Source organism: Ochotona princeps, chromosome 29 (assembly GCF_030435755.1).
Source record: "Ochotona princeps isolate mOchPri1 chromosome 29, mOchPri1.hap1, whole genome shotgun sequence".
NCBI lineage: Eukaryota > Metazoa > Chordata > Mammalia > Lagomorpha > Ochotonidae > Ochotona > Ochotona princeps.
Window position 1 is genome coordinate 18,208,089 of NC_080860.1, and position 23,254 is coordinate 18,231,342.

Consider the following 23,254-nt stretch of genomic DNA (forward strand, 5'->3'; position numbering starts at 1 on the left):
CTATCGACCCCAGCTATTACTCTGGTTTGTGGCTTTCATGAGGATCTGTGCCCTAACTCACAGCGAACAGAGGAGCCCCCAATCACTTCCTAATGTGACTACTCTACACGCCGCACCACTGTTTTGGGATGTCTGGTCTAAAGATCACTCTACTTCACAGGCCAGGATGTCCTATGATGTTCGAGATCAGTTTCAAACTTCCCCTGATCTAAAGAGAAAGATGCAGAAAGGAAACCCAGAACACACACTCGAGCACCTGCCCCGAACCCGGATGACCTGGATGAAAACAAAAGGCATCTCTGCAAAAAGAAAGAAAATCAAGGGCCCAGAGATAGCCTAGCGGCTCAAGTCCTTACCTTGCATGTGCCGGGATCCCATAAGGACTCTGGTTCTAATCCCAGCCCCATTTCCCACCCAGCTCCCTGCTTGTGGCCTGGGAAAGCAGTCGAGGACGGCCCAAAGTCTTGAAACCCTATGCCTGTGTGGGAGACCCGGAAGAGGCTCCAGGCTCCTGACTGGCGCAGCTCTGGCTGTTGCGGCCACTTAGGGAGTGAAACAACAGACAGAAGATCTTTCTCTGTCTCTCCTCTCTGTTTGATTTTCCGATAAAAATGAATAAATCTTAACAAAACCAAAGTGCCATGCCAGACCCAGCCTGTGGGTTTCTTACTCTTTTTGAAAGATTGTTTATTTCTATTGAAAAGGCAGATACACAGAGAGGAAGATCTTCCATCTGCTGATTCACTCCCCAAGTGGCTACAACAGCCAGAGCTGTGCCAATCCGAAGCCAGGAGCCAGGAGCTTCTGGGTCTCCCACGCAGGTGCAGGGTCCCAAGGCTTTGGGCCGTCCTTGACTGCTTTCCCAGGCCACAAGTAGGGCGCTGCATGGGAAGTGGAGCAGCCGGGACATGAACTGGTACCCAATTGGGATCCCAGCACGTGCAAGGCAAGGACTCCAGCCACCAGGCTACCACACTGGGCCCAGCCTGTGGGTTTCTTTGTGAAGTTTTTCCTCAGGTGAACTCTTCTGGTTGTAATCAGTGGCTGTACAGGAGGGGTAGCTAAAACACCCATTGGCAAGGGGCCTGGCATCGCCCCAGAACAGCTCCCAGGGTGCCGATGTTGAACTGGCTGCCAAAGCAAACTCCAAATGAACGCACAGTCCTTTTCAAAAAAAAAAACCACACACAGAAAAAAACCAAACAACCGGATTTATTTAGTTTCAAACTTCCCCTGATCTAAAGAGAAAGATGCAGAAAGGAAACCCAGAACACACACACTCGAGCACCCACCCCTGAACCCAGATGACCTGGACGAAAACAAAGGGCAAAGTTCTGTTCAGCAGGGAGTTATCTTCGCTTCTGGAAGATGTTTCCACGGCCCATGCCACGGCCTCTTCCTCTTGCGGCCACTGAAAGGGAGGAGGAGAAGGGGTGAGGCCGGAGCAGTCTAAGCCCTGGGACATGGGTGCTGGAAGGGGACCTGTACCTTTTGGTGCCAGAGGCTGGGACACCAGGCAGAGGGCAAAGGCGGCCTCAGGACTCTAAGGAAGGCATACTCCCAGGACTGAGCTAACAGAATACGCCTTAATACAGACACGCCTAATTCCCTTTGTGAATTCTGAATTCACATCCGCTGAATTCGGGTGGGGGGGGGGTGTCTTACTGTTCTTTTGAGCATTTCGCCAGTTAAGAAATATTTCATGACAGCACAAGCCAGAAAAAAATCCTTCTCATCCAGAGGCTACAGTGAGGCTGTAGCTCACTGCAACCTGCTGTTTCTAGGAGGGACCAGGCCGCCCAGGCACAAGTCAGCAGCAGGTCTGGGCCTATTCAATGCCCAGTGTTACTGCGTGCACAGCCACAGGGCTAGGGCAGACTGCCACTAGCTGTCCTGAAAACACACTCTGCAAAGGGGAAGTCTTCCAGAAGTTCATTTTAGGAGAACTTGTTATTTAAAATTCATTTGGAGGTGGAAGAAGCCCTGACTGATGAGGTAAAACCAAACAGCAGGTCTGTGGGACCTCCCAGGGCAGTGGGTGTGGAGATGGCCGAGGTCAGGATCCCCTGTGCCTTCTTTTAACCCCATGAGGCGAGCCTGATTTGGACACCAGCACAAGGGAACACCTACCCTGGGCCTTGAGAATGGCAGCTTTCCCTCGGCCGGCCCCTGAGCCTTGGTTCTTGTTTTTCATGCTCTTCAACATGGGTGCATTTTTCAGCATGTCGGGCAAAATCAGAAAGCGGATCTTACTGCCACGGATGTACACCTGCTCCAGCTGCGCCACGCGGCCGTCTCTGTAGGTGACTGTGATGTTGGACATCTGGAAAGGAATCACCAGGCCATCAGTCAGGGTCATCTGCGCCAGAAGAGGATGGGCGCACACCGGGGCAAGCCCAGAAAGGCAGAAGCCAGGCAGGGTGTGACATTCACACAGTGGTTGGCGCTTTGTGTGCACAAGCTGGGAATCGCATGGGTCTCCTCACACCAGCAGTCCTCCGAATCCCTAGAGACTGGGACCAGCTGGCCTGGGGGGCGGGAAGGTGAGAAGGTGACCACCTGTGCAACCTGTATCCTCCCCATCGCCTCTGCTTTGGTGCTCAGACCACAGAGGAACCCTGAAGGCCGCACATGTGGGCCGTGCATGCTGCTGACCTCCCAGAGTGCACGCCTTAGAAGTTGAGTGACTAGGCATTAAGAAGTAGGGGTGGCACTGCCTGCCCAAGAGGTCTGGAATACCAGGGGGGTGTGAAGCAACGAGTAGCAGAATCATGTGGCTGGGGCTGAGGGTACCAGGCGTATTTGTGCAGAGGGTTGGCAGGGGTAAAGCTGCACCCAGGAAAGGTGAATAAGGCCACATGGGCAGACTGCGAGATGGACTGAGAAGCCGACAGATGAGAGCGGCCAGGACCCCGGCCTGGCTCAGAGAGCTGGCACAAATCTGCCAGTACCAACCTCAACAGGCACATTTACCAGAAAAGGTAGCTTATTTGATGAGTCTTCTGGATAGAAATGACCATGAGATGCCATGGAGGGGCCTCACATCTCCATAATCCTTCTGCCGCAGGCCCTGCAGCCCAGCTGCACAATCTCCAAACACGGCTCCAGCCCTTGTCATCCTAGCCTTGCCACCGGTTAGACTGCTCAAGCAGAGAACAAGCAGGCTCCAATCGGGCCTTCCCAAGAGCAGACCCCAGGACTCTGTGCGGCCCTGGGACATGTCCAGACTGTCCTGAGCCACAGTTCTCTCCTGACCACACAGCATCATGAAGCGAACAGTTTCCAGGGAACTCCACTATCCCAGGTGGTTCTGCATGGTAACTCACTCTACATCACAAAATTCTACTGGAGGAGGGAGAGAGGTGTTGAGCAGTCCTGGGCAGAGCCCTCATTTCACCTGGAATGCCCAGCTTCCCCACGGTGGGACACCTGACTTTAGACTTTGCCTTCTCGCCCCCTCCGGGGGGGCAGCAAGAATGGCCCGGAAGGTCCCGAGCTAGCCTGGCTGGATCCTTGAGCCTGGGTGAGCAACCACGACCCTCCCAGTGGGCCTGCCAGGGGGCCGGGCTTGGAGCTGTGCGGCTTCCGGGTGCCTCCTCCACCAGCGTATAACTTCTGCGCTGCAGCTTGCTGTGGGCCTCATGCCTCCAGGCGGCCTGGAGAGCTCTCAGCTGAGGGTGAGGCAGGTATCCCTACTAGAGGCAGGTCTGCCCCCACAGGCCTAAGTTCTTACTTATTCTTTTGTTCTGCCTGTGCCATACTGCCCCTGTGACACGGCTGGGGTCTGAGCCCAGCAGCACTGGCCCCCATGCGCCCACTACACTGGGATTCTCAGTAAGCCAGTTAAAGCCACAAGCTCATGGATGGCCTCACTGTCTATCATGGCAGAGGTGCAGGGAGGGCTGCACTTGGCTCACAGCTGCTCCCCCACTAAACCACACCTCACCCCTTTCCTGGCAGAACCTCCCCACCCATTTTAACACAACCAATCTCTGCGGGGGAGGAGAAGTAGGGGAGGGGCAACCGTAAGTAAAAATTTAAAGAGCCAGTTTTCTTTCAAGCTAGAGAGCTGGGCTATTGAGAGAATTCCAACCACACTACATTCAGAAAGTTCAAAAACTTTCTTGGCATTAGAGAGTCATACACAAATCCTGTCACTCCAGTTTCTTCCTCCCTCGGTGGTAGAGGCAGCGATGCCACAGCCATGGAAAGAGCCAAACAACCCTACAGGTGACGAGGTAGGCACACTGATGCCATGAAAGCACTGTTCCAGCTTCCGCAGGTCCTGGTAACACCACCACTTTCTCCCACTAAAACCTCTAAGAATTACGTCATTCTGTATAGTGAGACTGACAGCCATTGTGCTTCATGCTCCAACTAAACAACACATGGCTATTGTTTTAATTTTTTATCACTCATTTTTATGAGTGATAAAATGAGAAAAAGAAAAAATTTTAACCAGCCCAGAGTGATAGGCTAGTTGCTAAATCCTGGCCTTGCACACATTGGGATCTCATACGGTCCCCGGTTCATGTCCTGGCTGCTCCACTCCCCATCCAGCTCCCTGCTTGTGGCCTGGGAAAGAAGTCGAGGGCGGCCCAAAGCCTTGGGACCCTGCACCCGCGTGGGAGACCTGGAAGAAGCTCCTGGTTCCTGATCGGCTCAATGGCAGCTCTTGCAGCCACTTGGAGAGCAAATTAGCAGACAGAAGACCTTCCTCTCTACCTCTCCTCCTCTCTGTATATCTGACTTTCCAATAAACATAAATGAATTAAAAAAAAAAAAAAACTATGAGATGTCCAAGCACTTAAACAGTGGCCACAGAGGTCAGGGCACGTTCAGGCTTCTGGGGACCCGTGGAGGAACTTCCGGAACCTTTCACAGTATATTCCCAATAAAATCTACAGCCTGAAAACTTTTGCCTCAAGGCCACTAAAAATGTCTATAAAATAAAAATAAAACCTAGGTGCTCATTACTCCTCACTTTAAATCTCCTTTTACGATTCTAATATTTTACTAAATACTTGACGAGAAACAATGGCTGCAATGGCTGGGAGAAGCCATAACCCAGCAGCCAGAACTCCACCAGGTCTCCCATGTGGGTAGCAGGTACCACCTTCCACTACCTTCTCAGGAGCACTAGCAGGGAGCTGGGTAAGAAGTGGAGTGCTGGACTCACCACCATGCCTATGGCACCACAGATGGTACTAGCTCTCAAATAGTCTTTCTTAGACACCTGATTTGTAAGAATCCCTAGTTTTCTTTCTTTTTAAAAGCCCTATAAGTTTTTATTGAAAGGCAGATTTACAGAGATGAGAGACAGAAAGATCTTCTGTCTGCTGGTTCACTCCCCAAGTGGCTGCAACAGGAGCTGAGCCAATCTGAAGCCAGGAGCCAGGAGTTTCTGGGTCTCTCATGCACATGCAGGGTCCCAAGGCTTTGGGCCGTCCTCGACCGCTTTCCCAGGCCACAAGCAGGGAGCTGGATGGGAAGCGGGGCTATTGGGATTAGAACCGGCGCCCATATGGGATCCCGGGACATGCAGGCAAGGATTTTAGCTGCTAGGCTTCCACGCTGGCCCGGCTTCTTAGTTTTGACATTTAAGGACAAGATGCTTCAGGCCCGTGGAGAGTACATGTGACTCCAAACAGAAACCTCCCTGTTGTGTGGTATGTGTAGGCTATTGTTCTTTTCCCTGTTCTGCTCTTTCTTTTCCTTTCTCGCGTTTTAAAAGTTTGTCTATTTAAAAAACAGAGTAATGGTGGGAGTAACAGAGTGATCTTCAATCTTCTGGCTTACTTTGCAAATGTACACAGCGAAGGCAAGACCTGGTCAAAGCCAGGAACCTAGAATTCCATGTTGGTGTCCCCCGCAACTGGGCCATCACTGGCTGCATTCTCAGGCACACAATAAGGAGCTGGATCAGACACTGAGCGTCTGGACCTCAGCGTGGCACACACAAGTGGTGGTAGTTGAACCTACTGTGCCACAGCGCCAGGTCTATGTGCTTCGCACCACACTGGCTGTGTCTCTAAGAGCCCCAGAGGGTGGCTGGTCAAGCACCGCCCATTACAGAGAGGAGGTCTGAAGCCCTGAAGCCCAGCAAATTGCTCAGCCACATTACTCAGGTGAACACACACACACACACACACACAACAAAGCATCACTCACTGGGGCCCCGCAGCACCACAATCTAAGCTGTCACCTGCCAGGCTGGCATCCCCCATCAGAGTGCCAGTTCAAGTCCCAGCTGCTCCACTTCCCATCCAGCTGCCTTCTTATCCACCTGGAAAAGCACAGGATGATGGCCGAGTGCTCAGGCCACTGTCACCTACATGGGAGACTCATATAGAGCTCCATGTTTCTGGGTTGGGCCTGCCCCAGTCAATGGAAGATCTCTGTGTCACCATGTCCTTCAAATAAATAAGCATATCATTTTACGTTTGAAATAAAAACAATCACTTACTATCCCCAACTTCTGCAGTCTATTCATCGAATTCAAATGTCTGCAATCTGATGAGGCCACCCAGGTCAGAGGACTGGATCTAGGAGAGCAGCACGTCACGTAGGCCCTGGGTACCCCTGGGCAGGCCCTTGAGAAGGAAGCTGGCCACCTGCCAGGGCCTCCTGCTGCAGAATACACACAAAGCCCACACCACAGCACTCGTCTCTGCACCACCAGCAGCACACCAGGAACCCAGGCCAAGTAACCCGATGGGAAGATGACCAGTGTACAAAGCTGGAGGGAAATGGGTACAAAGAATCGCAGCCAGGACACCTGACCGGGCTGATGCACCTCAGCCCTCATACTTCTGGTGTTCTCTGGGAAACCCTCAGAGACGCTGTATCAAGAACACTTTAGGGTACACAGGGCAGTGAGCTATAGTGAGCACAGAACCTGCTGGAAAAATTTCGAGTTGCTTTAGTCCAGTGCTGCTCAGAGATCTCAACAGAGAAGTGGCAGAGTCTGGAAGCCCCCAAAGCGTCCTGAGGCCACATTCGTCCCAGGGAGCCAGGAGACACACAAGGGCTAGGCCGGGCTCCTCTAAGACACACCCAGAGCCACAGTGTGGCTTCAGGAGTAACCCTCCTTGCACTACCATCAAACAGCGCCGTCCCAACACCCTGCAAATCCTCCAGCCCACCCCTGTTCTCTCTGTATTCTGTCTGTATTCTGTCAGCCGCTGTGCTTTTCAGCACTGCCTTCTCGGGGCACCTACAACATCACTGCAGTCTTACAGAGGAAATTCACGTGATTATCACACGAAAGGTCACGTAACCAGGGTTCAAACTCACACCTCCCTGAATCCAAAAGGCAAGTGCTCAATTTATTTGCTGTCCATGATTTATAATTTATGGGACAGGCGTGATGGCCTAGTGGCTAATTCTGGCATTGCATGTATCAGGATCCCATATGGGCACTGGTTTGAATCCCAGCAGCTCTGCTTCCCATCCAGCTCCCTGCCTGTGGTCCATCCAGCTCCCTGCCTGTGGTCTGGGAAAGTAGCAAAGGATGGTCCAAAGTCTTGGGACCCTGTACCCACAAGGGAGACCTGGAAGAAGCTTCTGGCTTCCGGCTTCAAATCAGCACAGTTCTGGCCATTATGGACACCTGGGAAGTGATGTGGGAGGAAGAATTTTCTCTCTTTCTATAAATCAGCCTTATCAATATTTTTAATGCCTTATCAATAAAAACAAACAAACCTTTAGGTATTAAAAAAAAAAAAAAAGGGTTGGACCAGGAACCAAGAACAAAGCTCAGGCTCTTAACCAGCGGTGTGAAGAACTACTAGCGCTGTGGGTGCAGCGCGGCCTGGGAAAGCAGTCGAGGACGGCCCAAGGCCTTGGGACCCTGCACCCGCGTGGGAGACCTGGAAGAGGTTCCTGGTTCCCGGCTTCGGATCGGCGCAGCACCGGCCATTGCGGCTCACTTGGGGAGTGAATCATCAGACGGAAGATCTTCTTCTCTGTCTCTCCTCCTCTCTGTATATCTGACTTTGTAATAAAATAAATAAATCTTAAAAAAAAAAAATAAAATAAGAAACAGCAGATGAAAGACCTCACTCCCTCTTGCCCTTCCAATAATTAAACTTTGGGGGGCAAGGGGGAAAGTAGGCTGGCATACTTTGCAAAGACAAGCTGCTGACAACGGCCTGAACAACACCTTGAGAAAGCAGCCTGGCTGTTTATTAGCAGAACGCCAGCCAGCAGCTGAGTCCCAGAATCTCCCTCCCCCTTGCTTTGGGGGTGCTTGACTTGATCGCTGACCAGTGACCTCGCTGGGGGGCTACGATGACCAAACAGGACTCCTCCTCCTCCTCCTAGGAAGGGAGCCCATGGGCACGGTGTGTGAGGGGATGGGCACGGCGTGTGAGGGGATGATTCTATCAACTGCCAAGCATGTGGGAGCCCGGGAGAGAGCGGGGGACAACACGAATGGCAGTGAACTGGCCACATTGTGGGGAAGGAGAAGACAAAAGACCCACGATATTCCAAACCTTCAGTGGTTTTTCTGCAACACCCCCCAACCCCTTCATTCGTCTAATTTGTGTCTGTGAGACCCCGGAGCCTGGGGCAGTGCCTGAAACATGCAAGGCGCCCCGGAGAACAGCTGCTAAACACATGGAAATCATGTCAGCCGGTTGCACGCACAGCAGGCTACCTGGCAGTTCATATTGTCCTCGGCTTCGATGAGCTTCCCGCGGTACACTTCCCCGGTGTTAGTCTCACAGGTCACGATGTGGCCCTCGGCCTCGTGCAGGACCTTAATCGGCACACCAATAGACATCCTGGCAGCGGGAAGGGTCCTGTGGTGAGAAAAGCCACAGTGAGCTACCCTGCAGAGCCAGAGGCAGCACGGGTATGTGTGTGTTCACCTGCCCCAGAGACTGGACCCCACCCAGCAAAGTGCTGTTTTCTCCACGGAAGAGCAGCTCAGCTCCTGGCCTGCAGGAACCTTTCCAACACACAGGTGGAGGGGAAGAGTAGTGTGCTGGGCAGAAGGAAAGTTAAGGGAAAGGAAAAAAAAATATACAGTGGTACAGCATGCTAACCCTATGCGTCACGGCACCAAGATCCCATTTGGGCAATGGTTTGTGTCCCGGCTACTCCACTTCCCATCCAGCTCCCTGCCTGTGGCCTGGGAAAGCAGTCGAGGACGGCCCAATGCATTGGGACCCTGCACCCACGTGGGAGACCTGGAAGAAGCTCCTGGCTCTGGATTGATTCAGTTTTGGTCATTGTGGTCATTTGGGAAGTGAACCAGAGGATGGAAGATCTTTTGTATCTCTTTTTGTAAAAACTATTTTTCAAATAAAAATAAATAGATCTTAAAAAGAAAAAAAAAATTCCCACCTGGATCCCTACTCCTTATCTGCTACCATGTCCCTTCATTTTTTGGGGGGTGGGGTGGGGAAGGTGCGGTGGCAGAGAGGAAGAAACAGAGATCTCTTCCACCTGCTGATCCACTCCCCAGAGGGCTGCAAAGCCAGAGCCTGGGCCTCCCACGTGGGTGGCAGGGGCCCAAACACTGTCACTTTCTGCTGCCTTCCAGGAGATGCAGCAGGGGGTGGCATGGAGCTTAGCCAGGACTGAAACGGGCACTCTAGGATGGTACGCCAGGGTTAACCTGCTGCACAGCAACGCTGGCTCCCTCATCTCCATCAAAACAACCACTGACCAGTCCTGTGTGTATTGTGCAATGTGAGAGAAGGGGCCTGGAATGTCGTGTCCAGCAACATACGTGCCAGCTCCTAAGTGTGGCTGGCTGCCTTTTGAAAACCATGACAGTGGGCTGCTGTTGTGGTGTATCCAGTTAAGCTGCTGCCTGCGACACTGGCAGCCCCTAGAGGCACCAATTCAAGTCCTGGCTGCTCCAGTTTCAATGCAGTTCCCGGCTAATGTACCTGGGAAAGCAGCAGAGGACAGCACCAAGTCCGTGAGCCTCTGCACCCACGTGGGAGACCCAGGGGAAGCTCCTGGCTTTCTCCATTTCAAACTGGTCTAGCCCTTGCCATTGTGGCCACCGGGGAGTGAACCAACGCATGGAAGATCTGTCTCTCCTCTACCTTTCAAATAAACCAATCAATCTTAAGAGGGGAAAAAAAAAATGACATACTTCTGCTGGTCACTGTTCTCATTTTCAATGAAAATGAGAAACCTAGCTCCTCCATCACAATGGCCACGCCCCGCAGGTGGCTGGTGGATGGCGCGGCTCTAAACCCAAAGGCCTCGGACACGTCCAGTATGGGTGCGATCAGAGACTGGATAGGCTCGATCGGTGAGAGAGCCCCGGGGCAGCAGCCCCGGACGAGCGCCGAGGCTCAGGGGCGCCCAGAGGGGTGCTGGTCTGGGGTCCCCGCACACTGCCTGCCCCAGCCCTGCACCAGCGCCTCGCCGCCCCTCGCCCGGCCCCTGCTCACCGCCGCCCCTCGCCGCCCCTCGCCCGGCCCCTGCTCACCACCTCGTGCCCTTGCTTCCTTCACTTCAGGACGCGGCCAGCACAACCGCGCGGCACCAGGAAGGCGTGGGACGCACAAATGGCGGGCCCCGAACTCCCACAAGGCCGCGCGTTCCCAAAATGCCGCGCGCGCCAGGACCGCCCCCTCCTCGCCTTCGTCTCCGCTTCCTTTTTCACTCCGCCGACTGGGAAACGGCCACCCAGTGATAACGGTTCCGTGGCCGAGGACGGGGGCTCAAAGGTCCGGCCGGAAACACCGGCCGAGCGGGGCGGGCGGCTAGGCGACGAGGTGGGCGTCCTCGGAGCGGGGACAGCAGGAGGTGGGAGGGAAGGCCCGCAGCGGCCCTCGCACAACGTCATCACACAGGCGTCAGGAGGAGCAGCGCCGCGCTATTATTGGGCGGGACCAGGGTTTTACACCTGCAGTCGCTCAAGGGGCGGGGCCCGGCAGAGGCGGGGCTCACTGAGGGACAGCTTGGGGAGCCAATGATAGCGATAGTCTGGGCTTTGGGGGCGGAACTCAGATAGGGGGCGGAGATTCCAGGGGTGGGAAAGCCGGCTCGTCGGCGGGAGGCTGACGTCAGGGAGTGGGGCGGAGCTAACTAGAAACCGAGCCTGCGAATGGCCAGGTCGGGCTTCCATCATGAGGCCGGGAGCCTCTAGGACACCGAAGTGTGGGGCGGGCGGGGGCGGGGGCGGGGAAGGGCGTGGCCTCGTCGTGGGGGCGGGGCGGCGCTTGGGGCTGGGCCGCCGCCTGCCACCCGAGCTGCTTTTCCCCACCGTGGCGGCGGCGGCCAGGGCCACGGCGACAGCGGCTGATCTCCCTACGCATTAGCTGCGCTCCTGCACCGGCCGGACGTGAAGCTGCAGCCCGCACCGGGCCGGGGCCATGGGCGCCCCGCGCTGCCCGGGTCATGAGGACGGAGGCGGAGGCAGCGGGGTCGCCGCTCGAACCGGGTCAGTGCCCCTTTCTGAGGCCCCAAACCCACGAAAACGGAGGGGAAGGAGAGGGAGACCTCGCCCTTAGCGCTTAACTGTCCTCAGGCCGCTGTGGAGGGAGAGCTTGGCGGAGCCGCCTCCCGCTCCCACCCGCAGCCTCTGGTCCACTGGGTCAGTCAGCTGTGCTGGCCATCACGTGGGAGGGGGACCCCGAGTGGCCAAGGCTGCCAGCTCTCCCTTCCCCGTCCCTCCTCCCTCCCCGAAAAGGAAAAAGTCCTGCTTGGGAGATCTCGTTCCTTTCTGCCAAGATGGGCCAGGGAGACACCACCACCGGCCCTTCCCTGTGGCTGCTTCTGTCCCAGTGTAACCCGAGCCCCCTTGGGCTGCAGATGGTCAGTCTGGTCAGTCGTGGTGTCCTGGGCTTCAGTTTGCTTGTCCAAGGAGGAGGGGAAGGAGGAAGTGGGATTCCTCGTTGTGCTTAAGTTAGAGGCTTGGTGGGAAGAGAGGATGCTCACTGATACCTGGGAGGGGGCAGGAGTAGGTGGGACCCTAGCAGCAACCACCCCCCCATGTAATTTCATATTCCTGCTCCTGAAGTTATCTATTTAGAAGACAAGAGTCCTACCCAGTCCGTGCAGGGGGAGGGAGGGAGGCAGGTGCTGCGCCCAGCTGTTCAGCTGCGGAATCCCCACAACCCTCAGATCATCAGCCTCGGAGGGGTTAGATATCCATGGTCCCTGGACCACCTAGTGACAGCCACCAACTGAAGCCAGCTGAGGAGGCTTCCAGGCATCAGCCTGGGTGTCTTTGGGCTCTGGAAGCTTGGGCTTTTATCAGGACCAGTGTCAAGGTGGCCTCAGCCTCCACTTATCACACTCCACAGAAGTGCCTGGAGCCCTGTACGCTGATCGGCCAAGACTGGGCACGGTGTCTAGCCTAGTGGGACTGGAGGACTGAGGGGTGCTAGGGCTTGGGGGTTAGGAAGAGGAGAGGAGAGGAGTCCCCAAACGCCTTCAAGAGCAGCTCTCCTGTGCCATGCTTGGCAGCTGGCCATTGGAGTGGCGGGGAAGGCAAAGCCAGCCTGGTGGAAGATGGCCCTAGTCAGTGCCAGAGGTCAGGCCCCAGAGTACAGAGAGAACCTGGCATGGAATAGTCTGGAAGCTGGCAGGGAGGAGGGGGCTGACACACCGTAGTGACAGCTGGCCTGGGCAAATCAAGACATATTTTAGCGTATTTTGGGGGAAACCTCTTTTATTCAGTAAGTATGTGTGCTGTGGGCTGAGGGCTAGGAAGAGACAAGGATCATGTCCCCACCTGCCACCTGGGTAGTCTTAGTACACCTTTCACTCCCACCCCTCTGGAGGACCCCGGATTACAAGGCCCCCCAGGAGGGACAGGACCGGGACATTTTGGATGACCTGTGATGGGAAATAACAATGTCACAGACCCAGGGTTATGTAAGAGCCAAGCCTGGGGAGTTACCAGCCTGTGCAGCGAAAAGCAGGAGCCGGGCAGTACATAGCAGCGGACTGGAGGGGGTTGAGGAAGTCACCCTACTCCGCAGCCAGGCACCCCTCAGAGAGCACTTGTCTCTGCTGCAGCCCCAGTGCAGGGAACTATGGAATCTGAGGCCGTGGAGGTTGGAGCCAGGAGTCTTGGGGTAGGGGGCCCTGTCTGTTCCCAGAGCGCAGCACACAGAGAGGCAATGCTGCTTGTCTTCCGAGAACTGTTTACTCCTAAACCTGGGTGTCCCCCAGGCACTGGGGAGTCATCCTGAGCTGGATTAGCAGGTTCCCTGGCTAGCCCAGGTGACCTATAAACAACAGTAACTGATTTTTCTCACAGTCCCACATCAAGGCTCTGGGCAACTTGGGTGTCTGCTAAAGGCCCTTTCAAGATGGTGCCACCTGGCTCTCCTCTCTATGGTCCAAGAGGCAGAAGAAAGAACTGAGAGAAGGGGGGAGGGGTGATGAGCTGCTAATCCAGCCAAGAGTCAGCTCCGAAAGGTCCCAAGTGGGAACAGCAGCCAACTGCAGGGTTTAAGCTTCCATAGGAGTCTGGGAATGGATACTTTGAAACCAAACCCCTGCCTTTAGGAAGCTTACCATTTGGGGAAGGGGTAGGAGACTATATAGCCTTTTTGTTGCCGTTGTTACTTTTACTAAGCCAGGTGGAGGAAAGAAACAGGATGTGAAGGAGGCTGAGGGAATGGGGGAATAAAGCTGTGGGAGGAAGAGGGCCGTGAAAGCAGCAGGGGACACCTGGAGCCTGTTCGCTGGGAAAAGGCAACACAGGTGAGGGTCAGGTGAGACTTGGGTCTCAGGGCCATGGTCAAGGGCAATTGTGTTTTCCCCCCAGCAATGCAGCCAGAAATTAGATGGGCTCTTTCTATGCAGAAATGGGACAGGGACTCCGGGGGAGACTTTGTGGTGGAGGACAGACAAGATGAAAGGTCTTTGGGTTCCTTTTAGAGGCACCCAGAGCCAAGCGGGCATAGCCTCTGCCTGGCCTTACCAGGCACCAGCTGGGAGGCACATTCATGGCAGCACCTGCCCAGGACTTTATGTACTGCGGACTTAGGGTGATTCATTTCCCAGAAAAGAAGTCGGGTGATGGAGCAGGTGGCCCGCCTCACCTAGGCTGTTCTGCCTTCCCTGGCTCCTGCCGTACACCCTGGGAGGGGAGTGGAGGAGACAGAGGCCCAGCGCAAGAGTGGTCTCGGGGCCCTGCCTCGTGGGGACATAGAGGCAGCCCAGGGCTCCGTGCTAGGAGCCAAAGCCTGGTCTCACCCCCAGAGAAATACAGTGGCAAAGGTTGAAGGGCATGGCCAGTGTAGGGCCAAAGGAGGCCTGGGGAGCTGTTTCTCAGCTGAGCCAGCCCTTGAACATGGGCAAGGTTCAACTGCCATGGATCCTGACAGAAGCCAGGAAGGACTCCAGGGTCAAGGCTAGGGTGGGTGTCAGCAAAGTGAATAGTTGGTACCCCAAGGCTGGTGGACTCTTGGGGTGATTCAGTGCAGAGCTGGTCCATCATTACAGAGAGACCCCCGCCCCACTCCCTGCCACATACACACATACACACATGCACACACACACCCCCTCGAGTCGGGAGACAAGGCAGGCTGGGTTGTTGCCCCTAAGTGGTTGTCACCAAGGGAGTAATTTGTGGCAACTAGCGGAGGGACGTCCCTTCTAGATCTTTGGACTCTGAACTTTGGCCTGGTTCAAGGGATGCCAGAGTGGGAGGCTCCTACAGGTCACGTGCCAGCCTGCCCCTTCCCCCACCCTGGCCCATCCTGCCCTGCCAGGGCCTCGGCGCACACCCTGACTTCCCCCCTCCCTCGACACACACATACACCATTTCCTGAACCCCAGCCCCTGCTTTTCCCTGACGTCTATTTGTTTTCCCTGGCCAACGGGACACGGAGTTGGTGTTACTCGCTGTGGTATTTCCAGTACACATGCCGCCAGGTACTTGTTGGTCCCTGGGAAAAGATTTGTTGCTTGAGTGACCAGATCCCTGACTCTGATGGTGGCCAGACTTGGTCCGGTGACAAAAAGGCAGGTGCCCAAGCCCACAGCCAGCCAGGATCAGAATGCCTGTGTCAGGCCCTTGCTGCACCTAGCCCTGGGACAAGTTGGAAGTGTGCTAGGGACAGCAGGGGGGGGTGCTGGCAGAGCATGTTTGTGACGGTCCCCTTTTCCCCTAATGTCCCTTTGATACCTTGTTAGCCCTCCAGGGGCCATGTGGGCTCTTGGTGTTCCTACAGCAGAAGCAGGGAGCAAAACAACCCCAGGCCCTGCCTCCTGGGAGTGCTCAGCAAAGGAAGGGCTCAGGGGAGGGGCCCCAGAAGCTGCGAGTACGCACAGTGTGGGTGTCCCGGGGGTGACAGCATGGAGGAGTCACATCCCAGGGGGAGTGACATCCCTGGTGCCGGTGCAAGGGAAGGAAGGAAACAGGTAGAAGGACTGGGGGCCGCAGCGTGCAAGGCAGGTGTTGTCCTAAGAGGTAAAGACCCCACCCACTGCTGGGTTGGGGGGTTGGGCTGACCTAGCTGGCCTGATGTTCTGTGGGTGTGGGTGGGGATGACCAGGGGAGGAGTCCCTGGTATGGAAAGAGAAAGAAGAGCCGAGGGAAGGCCCCTCAGCAGCCTCTGTAGCGTCCCCACAGGAAGTGATGATGCCACCTGCAGGGGCGGTGCTGGTGGCAGCCTACATGGTCAGGGAGGGTTGGTGACCTCTGTCTGTTTCCACACAGGGGACTTTGTGCAGCTACCTGTGCCCATCATCCAGCAACTGTACCACTGGGACTGTGGCCTGGCCTGCTCCAAGATGGTGCTACGGTGAGTGGTGGGCAGGTACCTGCCCCAGCTCCACAGCACACACAGCTGGAGACAGCTAGGATCTCACCACATACATGCTAGTCCTGGCTGGCGGCTCCCAGAAGACTTGCTCAGGTCGGTCTGTAAAAACCCAACCTTCAGGGTCTCCTCACACTGAGGGGCTCAGGATGGCCCACAGAGGCCAGTGCTGTGGCATTTCTGGTTAAGCCACCACCCTCAGTACTAGCATCCCCTGTGGGCACCTGTTTTGTCCCCGCTTCTGAGCCAGCTCCCTGCTAATACACCTGGGGAAGCAGCCTAAAACCTTGGGCCTCTGCACCCATATGGGAGACCCAGTAGAAGCTCCTGGCTTCTGATCTGGAGCCTGGCCCAGCCCTGGCTGTTGTGGCCATTTGAGGAGTGAATTAGCAGATGGAAGATGCATCTCTCTCTCTCTCTTTCTCCTTTTAAATAAATAATAGAATAATTTTTTAAAAAAGTGAACAAGGAATCCCCTTACCAACCAGAACAGGGCCAGAACAGGCCCTCCCAATACCAGGCTCCTCGCAAGCCTGATGAGCTGAGACCACTTGTGTCTCCCATGGACCTTTAACACTGAGCCCCAGATCAGCTTCTCCCTTACCCCCCTTGTCTTTTTACACTTTGGAATTGCAGGCAAGTCAGGATTCAGCTGCCCCCCCAAAATTCTTGAAAACAATTTAGGATACGCAAAGGGCCTTATAGAAATGAAGCTAGTGAGACCCGAGAGGCCATAGCCACCTGCCCAAGGCCACACAGCCTGCCTGAGACACTGCCAAGCAGACCCTAGGCCTTTGGATGGTGCCCCAGGCAGCTCGAGGCAGCCAGGGGCCCTGGCAGTCCTCAGGCGGTGTGTGAGCAGGACATATGATTTGGTGTGTTTCAAAGGAGCCTTGGGGCCATTGGGTACTCCGACTGGCTGGCAGGCCAAAAGCATGAGGGTGGCCCAGGCCAGGTGGATGAAACCCCTCTGTGGTCCCTCCGTGCCTGCAGGTACCTGGGCCAGTTGGATGATGGAGAGTTTGAGAGTGCCCTGCAGGAGCTGCGCCTGACCCGGAGCATCTGGACCATCGACCTGGCCTATCTGATGCGCCACTTCGGCGTGAGGCACCGCTTCTGCACTCAGACGCTGGGTGTGGACAAGGGCTACAAGAACCAGGTGAGTGGACAGTGGCTGGGCCTTCCCACGTGGGGCTACCAAGGTCCATTGGTGGCAAGAGGGGAAGTGGGAAAGGCTGGGACGCCCCAGGTAGACATAGACCAGGGAGCAGTATATCTGAGCCCATGAGAGCAGGTGACTTCGTGGTCCTGCTGCCTCGAGGGTCTGTGCTCCCTCCTGCCTGCCTTCACCATCACTCTCAGACTAACCCTTTCCTTGTTTTTGGTTTTGGTTTTGTTTTTTTTTCCCTTCCTCTTGAAAAATAATTCTTGGGACCTGCATGGTGATACAGCAAGTTAATCTTCTATCTGTGGTGCAGGCATGCCTTAGTGGCGCTGGTTCAAATCCCAGCTGTTCTGCTTGCAGTCCAGCTCCCTGCTAACATACCTGGGAAGGCAGCAGAGGATGACCAAGTGCTTGGACTCCTGCCACCTGTGTGGGAGACCCGGATGGAGTTCCTGGCTTCAGCCCTGGCTGTTGCAGCCATTTGGAGAGTGAACTAGCATTTGATGGGTTCTCTCTGTCTAGTTCGGGCCTTTCAAATAAATAAAACTTAGAAGGAAAGAAGGAGAGAGGAAGGGAGGAAGGGAAAGAAGGAAGGAAGCTAGCTAGCTAGCTGGCTGTCTCTATCCCAAGCAATGGCATGGACAGAACCACAAAAGAATGAAGGGGTGGGCAGCAGGGAGCAAGCTAGCTGCAAGGAGAAGGCTGAGCCCACCAAGGACAGCATGGCCACAGCTCAGCTTGGCCACATGTGGTCTACCAAACAGATTTGTTTATTCGTTTGTTGTTGCTGGGGCCACCAACGGGCTGAGGAGCACCTGTTCTCAGGGCCCCTTGCCCTTGGCCTGCCTCAAGGCCATCGTCCCTGGGCCAGCTCCATTGACTTTTTCTCTCCTGGCAGAGAACATTGGAAGCAGAGTCAGGTTGAAGGGCGTTGGCCCCTGGACCAAGGCCTGTCTCCAGGGTAGCGGGCAAGCCTAGCTGCAGCTGTGTGGGGAAGAAGGCACCAGTGTGTTGGCGAGGCTAAAATGGCATTTATTTTGCTTGAAAGAGTTACAGAGAGGCACAGAAAGAGAGAGAGACTTTTTTTTAAGATTTATTTATTTTTATTGGAAAGGCAGATATATAGAGAAGAGGACAGACAGAGGAAAAGATCTTCTATCCGATGGTTCATTCCCCAAGCGGCCGCAATAGCTGGAGCTGAGCCGATCTGAAGCCAGGAGCTAGGAGTCTCTTCCAGGTCTCCCATGGGGGTGCAAGGTCCCAAGGCTTTGGGCCATCTTCGATTGCTTTCTCAGGCCACAAACAGGGAGCTGGATGGGAAGCGAGGCTTCCAGGATTAGAACCAGTGACCATATGGGATCCTGGCACATACAAGGTGAGGACTTTAGAGCTAGGATACGGCGCCAGGCCCAAAAACCTTCTATCCATTGGTTCACTTCTCAAATGGTCACAGTGGGCCAGTCTGAGACTGAAAGTCGGGTGTGAGCTTCCTCAGGGTCTCCCACATGAGTGCAGGAGCCCAAACACTTAAACTGTCTCCTACTGAATTGGAAGTGGAGCAGCTGAAGACTCAAACCGGTTTCCCATATGGGGTGCTGGCATCATAGATGGAGACTTTACTCATTGTGCCACCGTGCTGGCCCCACACATAGCTTTTTCTGACCGGGCATGTTGCCTGTGCCATCTGCATAACCAGCAGGGACCTCCCCCTGCCCACCCTCTCTCCTCCTGTGCTGTGCCTGCCGTTTTGCCCCGTGCAGAGTGGGCAGCAGGAGCAGCCAGGGCGGGTGGCCACTCCAGCCTGCCCTCCTCTCTTCAGTCCTTCTACAGGAAGCACTTTGACACCGAGGAGACCCGGGTGAACCAGCTGTTTGCACAAGCGAAAGCCTGCAAGGTGCTGGTGGAGAAATGGTGAGCCCATTTCTAGTAGGGGAGGGGAAAGGGAAAGGCTAGGACTCGGCTCTCCAGGTGTGTGTAGGCCCTGGCTTGCTTCCCCTTCCGCATGAGCCTTGGTTTTCCCATCCATAAAACTGGGGGTTGATGGGGCGGCGGGCTGGACATTTACTCCAGTCTGGGGTAAAGGCTGCCCACGTGCTGCAAGGACCAGTACAGAGGACAGGTGAGGCCAGTGCTCGGGCCGCTCAGGGGACACTCAGGGGACAACAGGCTGCATGAACAGAACCCAGGAGCCCTGCTGAAGGGATTATGGGTAGAGGAACACCATGGAGGCACCATGACTGACGGGGCGGGGTGCAGCGATCCGCCCAGCAGCTGGGCTGTCTGCGGAAGCCCTGCTCTCAGGCCTCTCCACTTGGGCTGCCCTGTGGCCTTCCTTCATCCTTCCTCCCTACTCAGCTGTCTGGGGCTGCATTCAGACAGACCCTGGGAGCAGCTCTTCCAGGTGTGAGCTCACGGTGGCGCTGTGCTCATGCGCTCCTCATCTCGGGTCCCCAGATCCAGCTCCCAGCCCCTCTAAAGATTTGCATTTTCATTATTAACCAGATAGGTGATTTGGAAAACAGAGCGAAAATGTTTCCACTTACTTTTGTTTTTAAAGATTGATGAATTAATTTGCAAATCAGAGAGAAAGCTTCCATCCACTTGTTCCCTCCCCAGATGGCTGCAACACCCTGGGCTGGCCCAGGAGTCAGAGATCTTTCATCCACTGATTCACTCCCCAAGTGGCAGCAACAGCTGGAGCTGAGCCAATCCCAAGCCAGGAGCCGGGAGCTTCTTCCAGGTCTCCCACGCAGGTGCAGGGTCCCAAAGCTTTGGGTCCTCCTCTATTGCTTTCCTGGGTCATAAGCAGGGAGCTGGAAAGGAAATGGAGCAGCCAGGATACGAACTGGCTCGCATATGTGGGACTGGAGCAGCCAGTATACGAACTGGCTCGCATATGTGGTACTGGAGCAGCCAGGATACGAACTGGCTCGCATATGTGGTACTGGTGCTTACAGGTGAAGGATTAGCAAGTCGAGCTATCATGCTGCACCCTCCTCTGTTTCAAAGACCTAAGTGAGGCGGGGGAAAAAAAAAAAAAAAGAAAAGAAAATGGTATGTTTGCTGCAAACCAGACCGCCACGTGACTTAGCCGTGGCCAGAGTCCCGTCAGGCCATGTGGTGGCTATGCTGTCACCCCGAAGGAGAGAGGGGAGCCCTGACTCTAGGACTTCCCCAAAGCTCTTTCTGTGCCTCTGGGTGTTTGCAAATGATGGCTGGTGGCTGAACTGTGTAGGGGGTATCTCCAGAGCTACTGTGGACCAGCCTTTCCTGGGGGCAGCCACTCATGCCACAGGAAGCCTTTGGGGGGCAAAATGGAGAATGAACATTTTCAGGGGAAGCATTTGGTTTGCAAAGTGGCTAATCCAGGCTTGGCTTGGGTTTGTGGAACTGCACTGGACTAGCAGTTTGCAGCTCCAGCTGTGGCGGCTCCTTGGGGAGTAAACCAGTGGATGGAAGATCTTTCTCACTGTCTGTCTTTCTGTCTGTATACCTGCCTTTCCAATAAAAATAAATAAATCTTAAACAAACAATACACGGCGATCTGGGCCACCAAGAGCAAAAAAAAAAAATTCCTTAGACAGACTGAGTGTGCGGTTGTGACTGCTACCCTGGCGGCCCAGCTGGTGCCCACCTCCTCCTGCCCACCCCACTCCCATGCTGCTGGCTCATCTCATGCCCCATAAGGCCCCCAGACAAGGCCATTTCCACCTGCGAGGAGCTGGGGCCGAGGGTAGAAGAGCTGAGCTAGACTTGAGATAGGAGGCACGGGGAGCCGGCGAGCACCTGCAGACCCCTCCCTCTTGCCCCCCCCCCCCCAGCGCTGTGAGCATTCAGGATATCCAGGCCCACCTGGCCCAGGGCCACGTGGCCATCGTGCTCGTGAACTCAGGAGTGCTGCACTGCGACCTGTGCTCCAGCCCCGTCAAGTACTGCTGCTTCGCCCCCAGAGGCCACCGCTGCTTCTGCCGCACCCCCGACTACCAGGGCCACTTCATCGTGCTGCGCGGCTACAACCGGGCCACCAGCTGCATCTTCTACAACAACCCAGCCTATGCCGACCGTGAGTGCTGCGGCAGAAGGAGGGGAGGGGGGTGATGCAGTGGATTATCAGGGCCGCCCCCCAGCCCTCCCTCCAGCCCCATGAATGTTGAGCAGGAGGCACAGGAAACAGAGAAATGGGGAACAAGCTCACAACCAGACCGAATTTATTACAGCAACAAATTCCAAGGGGGTGGCCATCTGCCCGCAAGTAGATGGAGTGGAGCAGGTGGCAGAGGCCCAGGCCTTCAGCAGGCTGGGCTTGGGATGTTTCCAACGGTGGGGACCTGGAAGATGCTCTATTTATTAACCTGAGGGCACAACGTTACAAACTTGTGTTCTTGCGCCCTCCAGTGGCCCCTGCCCCATCCAGGCCTGTTCCCCTCGTTGCCCACAGGGCAGGGACACGGGGACACAGGGGAGGACCTCTTTGGGCTTTACTCTCCCCCAGCTACTAAACTAGGCAGGGGTTGGAGAAAGAGCTCACAAGACTAGAAGAGGTGGCAGACAGCTTCCTGGGGATGCAGGAAGTGAGCCAAGAGGCATGGCCCGTGCGGTGGGCCACTGACAGGCCTCATCCAGCTGCTGTCCTGGGGTGCCGAGGCAGCAGGTGCTGTGTCCGCACCCGCTGACTCCCTCCCACCCTGCTCTGCCCTCCCCCGACTGGCAGGCATGTGCAGCACCAGCATCAGCAACTTCGAGGAGGCCAGAACCAGCTACGGCACAGATGAGGACATCCTCTTTGTCTATCTAGACAGCTGATAGAGGGAGCCTGGTGTGCCCAGGCTCTCGGATCCTGCCCCTCCACCCTGCTGTCCGCCCCCCAGCCCTCAGCCAGGCTGAACGTAGGAGCTGCAGCCTCAGCTGTCTGACAAAGCCGTCCTCCCCTTCACCCCCTCCCCCAGAGGAACTCTGGGAGCCGGGCACAGCCAGCCTCGCCTGCCAGCTGTTGTATGTTCTCATGCCGCCAGCCCCACTACTGAAGCACCTGCCGTGGTTGCTGGGGCTCTGAAGTGAACCTCTCCCAGGACTCCAAGCCAGACTCCATCACAGCCTCTGAGGGAGTCCTTGTGGCCTTCAAGCAGGACCCCAGGAGAAGAGGAGGGGCCTGAACCTGCCTCCCTAGACACCTAGAGAGGTCTGAGCCACTGGCGGCTCGTCGAACAGTGTCTGTGTTTCCTGGGAACCTGCCCTCCTGGTCTCCACTCATCCACACAACATGTGTATTTATAGGGAGGATGCAGCTGATCCGGGGCTTTGCTGGCCTACAAATGCTGCAGACCCCACGTGCACCACGTGGATGCTACATCACTGTCACCTCCTGCCTCTCTCTAGGCCCAAGTCACCAAAGACACTCCACCTGGTGGAGCCCTCGTCCCTGGGGACGCTGGGACCTCCTGCCACCCTCTAGGGAGCCCAGCTCTGCGGGCTGAAGGGAGGGTCCTCGTGGGGTTGGCCTGAGAGTAAACAGCATCTAGGCCTCAGGGCACAGTGGCAGCCAGGGATCTCCTGATAGCCGGAATGCCGACAGCAGAACCCATCTTCTGGGTGTAAGGGGTCCGCAGCTCTCGAGAGAGGGTGCTAGGGTCTATAGTCCCGCAGTGGCAGCAGAGGGCAACCTGGATCTGATGCCAAGACTTTGGGCTTTGTGTGCCCTCCATCTTGACCGAGGGGTGCGGGGTGCCTTGCCAGGATCAGACAGCACAAGTATTGTAGCCTGGAACCACTTCTTCCCATTTTTCTTCTGTTGTGCAGAGCTGTTTGGTTTGGGGTTTGTTTGTGAGGGGCATGTGTGTGTGTGTATGGGGGAGTTGGTTTTTTTTCTTCAGATTTCACTTTCTTGCTTTTTGGGGAGTAAGGGTGCCTTCCGATGAGATAATAATAGTGAGGTTGCAGGTACTGTGGCACCACTAACACCTCTTCCACACGACAGGTCGGCCAGTCCAAGTCTGTTTGTCCCTCCCCCCTCACCCAGTCCAAGGAGAGCCAGCCCACAACATGGTATAGCTGGGCCATGGGCACCCAGGTGTGGACCTGAGGAATAAGGGAAGCCCACTCCTGCACTCCTGGAACTTGGTCTGTGGGTACCTCAGGCATAGCATGGTGGTGGCTGCTAGGCCCCCTCAGTCCCATCCCTCCTGGGCACCAGGTACAGCCTTGGTTGGCCAGATGATCTCCCGGGGTTTCAGAGACTTCGTGTTGGCGTCAGGCTGGTCTCATTTCCATTGCCTTAATACCAAGTGACCTGAGGCATGAGGAAACTCCAAGACTTCAAGCCCCAGGCGGACCA

General features: G+C 55.6%; 2 protein-coding genes across 4 annotated transcripts; one reads left to right on the top strand and one right to left on the bottom strand.

Moving 5' to 3' along the window:
• Nucleotides 1-1,195: 1,195 nt before the first annotated feature.
• Nucleotides 1,196-10,769, bottom strand: SNRPD3 (small nuclear ribonucleoprotein D3 polypeptide). The gene is made up of 4 exons (XM_012928956.2): nucleotides 10,460-10,769; nucleotides 8,663-8,807; nucleotides 2,131-2,323; nucleotides 1,196-1,411 (listed from the first exon to the last, which is right to left on the bottom strand). The coding sequence occupies exons 2-4, from the start codon at nucleotides 8,786-8,788 to the stop codon at nucleotides 1,350-1,352; spliced, it is 381 nt and encodes a 126-aa protein (XP_012784410.1). The 5' UTR covers nucleotides 8,789-8,807; nucleotides 10,460-10,769; the 3' UTR covers nucleotides 1,196-1,349.
• A 181-nt stretch (nucleotides 10,770-10,950) lies between these two features.
• GUCD1 (guanylyl cyclase domain containing 1) lies at nucleotides 10,951-22,609 on the top strand. 3 transcript variants are annotated; one of them, XM_004592031.4, is made up of 7 exons: nucleotides 10,951-11,131; nucleotides 11,295-11,416; nucleotides 15,656-15,740; nucleotides 16,752-16,917; nucleotides 18,743-18,834; nucleotides 20,745-20,986; nucleotides 21,635-22,609. In XM_004592031.4, exons 1-7 carry the CDS (start codon nucleotides 11,103-11,105, stop codon nucleotides 21,724-21,726), a joined length of 828 nt encoding a protein of 275 aa, XP_004592088.2. In that variant the 5' UTR covers nucleotides 10,951-11,102; the 3' UTR covers nucleotides 21,727-22,609. The 3 variants fall into 3 exon arrangements, with proteins under 3 accessions (XP_004592088.2, XP_058512481.1, XP_058512482.1); XM_058656498.1 differs by lacking the exon at nucleotides 18,743-18,834; XM_058656499.1 differs by lacking the exon at nucleotides 11,295-11,416.
• Nucleotides 22,610-23,254: the final 645 nt, after the last annotated feature.

Coding starts and splice junctions, on each gene's coding strand:
- SNRPD3 (XM_012928956.2), bottom strand. CDS start 8,788: ATGTCTATTGGTGTGCCGATTAAGGTCCTGCACGAGGCCGAGGGCCAC. Junction 2,324..8,662: donor AGGACAATATGAACTGCCAG/GTAGCCTGCTGT, acceptor ATTCCTTTCCAG/ATGTCCAACATCACAGTCAC. Junction 1,412..2,130: donor TGCCATTCTCAAGGCCCAGG/GTAGGTGTTCCC, acceptor CCTCCCTTTCAG/TGGCCGCAAGAGGAAGAGGC.
- GUCD1 (XM_004592031.4), top strand. CDS start 11,103: ATGAGGCCGGGAGCCTCTAGGACACCGAA. Junction 16,918..18,742: donor ACAAGGGCTACAAGAACCAG/GTGAGTGGACAG, acceptor TCCTCTCTTCAG/TCCTTCTACAGGAAGCACTT. Junction 18,835..20,744: donor AAGGTGCTGGTGGAGAAATG/GTGAGCCCATTT, acceptor CCCCCCCCCCAG/CGCTGTGAGCATTCAGGATA.